The sequence below is a fragment of the Trypanosoma equiperdum genome (genome assembly GCF_001457755.1).
Source record: "Trypanosoma equiperdum strain OVI genome assembly, contig: ctg_1255, whole genome shotgun sequence".
Taxonomy (NCBI): Eukaryota; Euglenozoa; class Kinetoplastea; order Trypanosomatida; family Trypanosomatidae; genus Trypanosoma; species Trypanosoma equiperdum.
In genome coordinates this window covers 379-7,123 of record NW_027123233.1, presented here as the reverse complement: position 1 = coordinate 7,123, position 6,745 = coordinate 379, and the positions used below count along the sequence as shown (strand labels likewise).

General features: G+C 47.6%; 4 protein-coding genes across 4 annotated transcripts; all 4 read left to right on the top strand.

Moving 5' to 3' along the window:
* Positions 1-561: 561 nt before the first annotated feature.
* Positions 562-1,857, top strand: TEOVI_000537900 (Rgp1, putative; the record flags this gene model as incomplete). Its single annotated transcript, XM_067220891.1, has 1 exon — positions 562-1,857. One exon carries the CDS (start codon positions 562-564, stop codon positions 1,855-1,857), a length of 1,296 nt encoding a protein of 431 aa, XP_067076992.1.
* Positions 1,858-2,179: 322 nt separating this feature from the next.
* On the top strand, positions 2,180-3,658 carry TEOVI_000537800 (Peptidase family C78, putative; the record flags this gene model as incomplete). The annotated part of the gene is made up of 1 exon (XM_067220890.1): positions 2,180-3,658. The coding sequence occupies one exon, from the start codon at positions 2,180-2,182 to the stop codon at positions 3,656-3,658; it is 1,479 nt and encodes a 492-aa protein (XP_067076991.1).
* A 331-nt stretch (positions 3,659-3,989) lies between these two features.
* On the top strand, positions 3,990-4,307 carry TEOVI_000537700 (uncharacterized protein; the record flags this gene model as incomplete). Its single annotated transcript, XM_067220889.1, has 1 exon — positions 3,990-4,307. One exon carries the CDS (start codon positions 3,990-3,992, stop codon positions 4,305-4,307), a length of 318 nt encoding a protein of 105 aa, XP_067076990.1.
* A 1,334-nt stretch (positions 4,308-5,641) lies between these two features.
* Positions 5,642-6,466, top strand: TEOVI_000537600 (uncharacterized protein; the record flags this gene model as incomplete). Its single annotated transcript, XM_067220888.1, has 1 exon — positions 5,642-6,466. The coding sequence occupies one exon, from the start codon at positions 5,642-5,644 to the stop codon at positions 6,464-6,466; it is 825 nt and encodes a 274-aa protein (XP_067076989.1).
* Between the last annotated feature and the right edge of the window lie 279 nt (positions 6,467-6,745).

Below are 6,745 nucleotides of genomic sequence, written 5' to 3'. Positions count from 1 at the left end.
TTTTTTTTTTTCTTAGATAAAAAGAAAGGAAAAGGGGAACGCAGTGCGAAGCAAAAAAAAAAACAACAACTGCAATGAGTGAAGATATTGAACCAATAATGCAATGTTTTGTGTCTCATGGCATTTGACGAGTTTAAGTACCTAATGTTTACTGCAGCGGAATAAACTATACGTTCTTAAGCATATACGCATATTTATATATTTGTGTGCTCACATAGGGCTGAGCAAGAGTTCGGACAAATTGCTCTTGGTGTCCTTTTTCTAGGCATCGTTTCTGTTATTTTGTTATCTTTCTTTTTCTTTTTCTTCTTCTTGTTATGTCGCTCGTTTGTTGCCGCGGCTTGTGTATTCGGCTGCAGGTTGTCGCTGTTATAATATTAGCGCTTCTGTCGCGCGCCCCGGCGCTTGTCCGGCCGTGCCGTGAAGAGAGAGAGAGAGAGGGAAGCTGAAGTTTGTAAGAAAGTAAAGTTTCAACTCCTTAAGAGAGATCTAGAGGAGTGGGGTAAGTGGAGGGTGAGGCAAGCAAAAGTGTGGGAAAACAACAACACGGAATCGGAACGGATGTTGTTGCTCAGGGCAACGCTGCATCGCAAATGGTATGCACCTGGTGATAATATAAAGGCGGAAGTAGAGTTCCAGTGCCTCGCTAATGAGCCAAACAGTGCATTGAAAAGCCGCTTCAGAGACGTCGGTAATAGCTTTGGCGCACCTGTCATTGACAACTCATCAATTTCCATCACAGCTTCAATAACGGGACGTGTTGTTTGCACTTGTGTGGTGGATTCCCGCCTCCTTCAGTATGCTCTGGCATGGGACGAGGGAAATGTGGCCCAACACTGCCCGGAGTTGGTGGATGAGTCCACATCGAGTGACTGCCGCGTCTACAAGTTGTGCTGCTCAGACGACTTCGCTCTCGCTCAGGACATTCCGCTTCGATTGGGAGAAACGAAGGCGGTCTCCGTGACGTTCGCTGTACCTGATAGTTTACCACCGTCATACAAGGGGCGATGTTTGCGCTTCTGTCACACTCTACTCCTTAAAGTTTCGTATCATGGCGAGGGGGAGCCAACATCCTCGTCCAATGTACGCATTCCAATTAGTGTGTTTTCACCTCAGTCGGTCCTCTCTCCACTACTTCTGCCTCTGTGTTTTCCCATGGATAACTTCAACTTCCGTGTGCGGATATGTGTTCCCGATCCACCTCAACCTTTCGGAGTGGACGAGCACGAGTTGAATGATGTTGTTGGGAGTGGACTGTCCTGCAGGAGGCCAAACTTTATAGCGAGTCATTTAGCCAAGCAGCGGACACCTCTTGAATTTCCGCTAAGTTTCGCGGGTGATGTGGTCCTGACGGTGGTCGTTTCGTCCACAACTGTGATGGTTGGGTCTTCGCTGCGGGCTGCGTTTCTTCCCCGTGACGGTTGCACATCCCGTGTGGTAATGGTGCAAGGTGTTCTCGAAATGCTGGAGTGCACATTCCCCGAGCATCTACAGCGCGGCGTAACATGTCACGAGCTTCCGGGTGAGGAGTCGCGGTTGGTTGTCACGCAAACATCAGTGGTAGAAGAGTTTGAATGGAATCTCATAGGGCGTTCATCGGTACCCATTAGTATACCGTTTAGCAATATAAATTATTACGCTTCGATGCAAACTGATGCCGTTACGACCTGTTGGCAACTGCGACTTCGATTCTTATGGTGCTCTGCCTCTAGGCTTAAGGAGTTTTCCTCCGGGTTCAGAAGTCAGTTGCCGGTGGAGGAGGAACAACCGGAGCTTGTGGTGCCCCTAACTGTGGTGCCACCCCCCAATCCCGGACACATTCCAAGGAAAGGCATAACGCTCGAAGTTATTTTTTGAAGTATTCTTGAGCATAATCATCGCATATCAGCTTCTACCACCCACAGGTGTTCTCTCTTTTACTCCCCATTTTTTAATTTCAGTTGTTATTGGTTTACCTTAACTCCTTCTGTACGAGTGTGCGTCCACCATGCTTGATCCAAACGTGCGTTTGCTGGCATTGCAACATCCCTACCGAGCATTCGAGCGTGCAAAACTGCTCTTTTCTTTGCCTGGCACATCGTTTTTTTTTCCGCTGTGTTTGAGTGTGTATTCTATGCATACGCTTTGACGCCACTCTGTTTGATGCAAATCTTTCGTTAGGCTACGCAGCGCTCAACCTATGGCGACGGTGGCTAATGAATTCGCCACATTGGATGAAGGGGTGCTGCCTATTCTTGTTGTACGGAAAAATGGCAAAACTATTGCGGTTGTACGCGACAACTCCCTTCAAGGCACCTTTCTTCCATTTTATCTCCCCACATGCGAAACCCTACATGTAAGTCGAACCGAAGAATTACAGGAAGCACGCGAAAGCGGTGTGCTGAATGTTGCGGCGGTCGAGTGGCCCGTCGTGGCAAAGCTTCGCATGGCACTCGGTATTTTGAAGGAGGAAAGATATTGGCTACTTTTTAGCCGAGGAGGGGTAAGTAACGAGGGGCTAACCAGTCACATGTTCAAGGGAGATGAGGAGGGTGTGCATGACGCGGTTTCGTGGCTGTCGGGGTTTCAACTTAGCGGACCATGCGACATTTTACTAGCGAGTGAGCCAAGTGTCACAAACGGACCAGCAAATGGAGATGTCGGGCGTCTGCGTTTGAAGAAGGAGGATGAGGATGTGAATGAACGTGTTGTGTTTGGCGAATCGGCCACTGATGTGGCACGTTACATTGGTGATCTTCTCCGTGCTCATCTCTTCCAAAATGTGACGGCGCCGACGGCGGTATTTTGGCCGCCACAGCTGGTGCATCCGGTAAACATTCACTACGGCATGGCCAACCAGCGTGTCTTAGAGCACGATGCGCTTTTGTTACCTATACTCTCCCTATTCCGAGTGGAGAAGCGACTGAAAAACTGGGACGCCGTGAAGGGGCTCCAGGTGTCTGCAGGGTGTGACATGCCTCGGACTGGCCAGGCGTGGGAGAAACATCTGGTGCGCAACATTCATAAGTCTCTCAAGGAATACATTCCCGTATCTGGTGGAGAGGTTTACATAACCAGCGGGTCTTACGATTATTATCATTATCTTATTGATGGCTTCAAGGACTCTGGTTGGGGTTGCGCGTACCGGAGCCTTCAGACGATTTTGTCGTGGTTCCAATACGAGGGACTTATGCAAGGTGCCATCCCAAGTATTCACACTATTCAAGAAATCCTTTCCGTGAAAGACACCGATAAGATGAATCGTAAAGGGTTTGTGGGGTCGAAAGATTGGATTGGCTCCTTCGAGATAATGATTGTGTTGCAGCACTACATTCCGGGTTTAGACTGCACCATAAGGCGCATGGAAAGCGGTGCTGAACTGGAAACGAACCCGGAAATACAGGCGCTTCTTGCGGAGCACTTTAGGGGGAAAAGATCATGCCCCGTCATGATCGGCGGCAGCAGCTACGCGCACACCATTCTTGGCGTTGATATGAACCTTGCTACGACGGAGGCGCGATATCTGATTGCGGATCCTCACTATGCTAGCAATGAAACATCAACGAAAACTGTTGTGAGCAAGGGTTACGTGGGGTGGAAGGAGGCCAGAAACTTCTTTGAGGCGAATAGTTGGTACAACCTATGCATACCACAGGTAGCCACCTTCGATCCCCGCTGAACTGATGGAGAGGAAAAGCAGCTACGGAGGTGGGAGGATGTGCCTCGGATACAAAGAGCCACTTGGGCCGTACCACACAATCTTACTCTTCTAAAAGTGGTTACTGTTGTTTCCCCTCTTTGTTGTTCATTTTGGTGCTATGTGTTTGTGTCCCGCTGCGTTAATTATTATTATTATTTTTATTGTTATTATTTTTCACTTTCCCTTGCTATCGCCCTGTCCTTCTTTTGCATGTTTTCCTTTGACTCGTCGTTTTCGTGCCTTTGTCAATCTTTTATTTTGCCTCTGTTCTTCTTTGCACCAGAGGGAGCGCGATAATCCAACCGTTGAGATGCTGCGGCGACTGGTCCCAAGAGTGATGATGGCCCCGATGGGAGGAGCTACCGCTTTGTGTACCTCACGCGGTTATAACATGCTCGTTTTCCGCGACCCTAAACGCCGCCCTCAGTTGAGTGAGGAGGAACGGGCAAAGGTGGTCGTCAACCAGGCAGAATGGCCTGAGGAGTTCAAAGACTTCGATCCTGATGATCCGTATAAGAATTCTCCAGAAATTATTAAAGGCATGAGTAGCTGGAACCTCTTCTTATGGGGTGTGGAGTGTGCGTTCATCTATCAATTCTATGAGTTGGTGTTCCCAAAAAGCATTTAAGGTTATGAGTGAGCTCACTCCAATGTGTGGTGTGTCTGAGCTTGGGGACAATTTGTAGCGTAGGTTTATGACAAACAGTGATGCGATGCGGAGCTATTTGATTAGGTAGTAGCGGGTGATGACACCATGAGATCTCGTTTTGTTGTTGTTGATGATGATGTCGGGAAGTGAGAGGGAGAAGGAGGAGGAGGAGTTGTGGGTGGAAGGGATACGAATCGCATGGAATCATCGCGCATAGAGACGGGGAGCGGATGCTGACACTTTAGCTATAGGTAGAAAGTGGAGGTCACAGCGGCAGTAGAATCCGAGGACGTTACCCTTTCCGTTTTTCATCATTCACTCATTCATTATTTCCTCGTCCTTTTGCCTTGTTCGAAAGTTTGCTCCACGATACACACGCCTTACTTCGGAAACTTCAAACGGTTTGTGAACGTACTTAGGGTGATGTATCGTGAGGTTATAGCAGAGGTTCCGATAAAGGAGTGGAGGGGTAGCTAAAGTTAAAGGAACAGAATATATATGAAAATAAGGAGGGGAATGAGTCTGTTTTGTCCGACACTCAGTCATGTGCCGATGTTTGTAAAGGGCTTTTCGTTGTGCACACACTCTCTGGCCTGCGCGGTATCGTTGTTGCGACACCACGAAACTCTGCTTATTCTCCAATTAATTTCTCTTTTTTTTCCCCCTTCTCTTTCTATTTCTTTTTCTTCAAACCATTATTTTTGTTTCGTTCTTTACATCTGTTTCGTTACTTGAATGCATTGAAGTGTACATATTGAGTTGGATTACAGTGCTTGGAGCGTGAGCAGACGATAATTACTGGAGCACTTCATATCTCAAAACAACAAGGACAAAGGTTGAGATAGCATTAGAAACCCCCCCCCCCAAAAAAACAACAAAAAGGGGAGCTTTTTCTTTTCATCCCAAGGAACCACGTTGAACTCAGCTATCTGTTCGTGGAATTAAGGTGTAAAGAAGGACCGACGCAAAAAAAAAAAAAAAGAAGAAAGGCGACAAGAAGATCAGCAGAAGATAAAATCAGGAGAGAAATCGTATTAGATATAACATAGGGGTACTGGAACAAAACTCATAGGCGGCCACTTTCTCTTTACTCCTTTTTTTTTCGCTTTTTATCTATCAAAGACGTACGTCACAAAATCTATACCTCTTTTACTTTGGTTTCGCTGGGTATCTGAAGAGGAATTCGGTGTAATATTGCTGCAGTTAAATTTTTTTGCTCCATTTTTTCCCCATTAACGGGACGCTTTGTCTCTGGAAAGCTGAACGGACTTTGTGGTTCATTGTTTTCTTTACTGCTGTAACGATTGCGAACAATGACTATATTCTACGAGTACCCTCGCGCACTCGGTGAGGGAACTGAGTTGTTTGATTTTAACCGCGTCCCGGTCACCCCGCTACAGCGACCACTCTTTTCGGAAGTGCTTCCCAGCGCTCTTAACCTCAATAATGTATCCACCACTAACAGAGATCATGAGAGGGAAAATGGGAGGCGGCTCTTACCCAGTCCCCCACGTCGGGTTCTTCTTCTTGGAAATGTAAAAGACATGTCGATGCAGCTCATCACATCGATTCTGGCAAAAGGGTGCGACGTTCGAGTGCTTCAGAGCAGCTACAGCGACGAAGCGCTACTGCTCCGCCTAAGAAAAGAATGCGAAGAATATCCGGGACATCTATTGCTCTTTCATTCTGATGAATTGTCTCATGCGGTCCTCGACTGCGATGCAGTTGTCGATGTTAAGGGTTCAGAAACCCCCACGGGACGTTTGAGTTTGTTGAGGTCTGCGCAGAGTCTTTTTGAAGCCATTCGAGCGTCACAGAGGGCGGCTCCACGTGTTATCCTCATGGCTCCCGTCCCCCCTGAATATATTAGACGTGCAGAGACGTGGTTATTCCTAACACGGATTGAATCCACGAGAGAAGCGGGAACGGAGGAGGAAGCAGAATTATTACGCGCAAATGACATGCCATATGCAATAACGCATTACATAAACACAACTGAAGTCCCAACGGGACGGGGCGGGACGTCTTCCCCCTCCCTCTCCTCTAACAGCATTTTGAACATGAGAAGTGTAGCAAAGGAATGTGTGGAACGATTGTTTTCTTGTGGAGGAAGCGGGGGGTTTCCTCCCTTTGGATGATGACGGTGCAGCCCTTCGTAACATCAGTAATGTGGCGAAGCCTCTTTTCCACGATGACACGACGGTAATGACAATGCTCCGTAATAACTTTTTCTTTTCAGTTGCTCATGCGACTTGTTTATAGTCGTGGGGTTGTTTGATGTTTGATGGAATGGAAATACCTTTGCTTCGGAAGCATTTTTGAAGCGGATATCATTTGGTTTCGTTTGAGGGAAGTGGGTGAGCTGCCGCGTGTCGAGCGTGGCGGGATGGAGGGTTTGGCGATTACAGGGAGGTGAC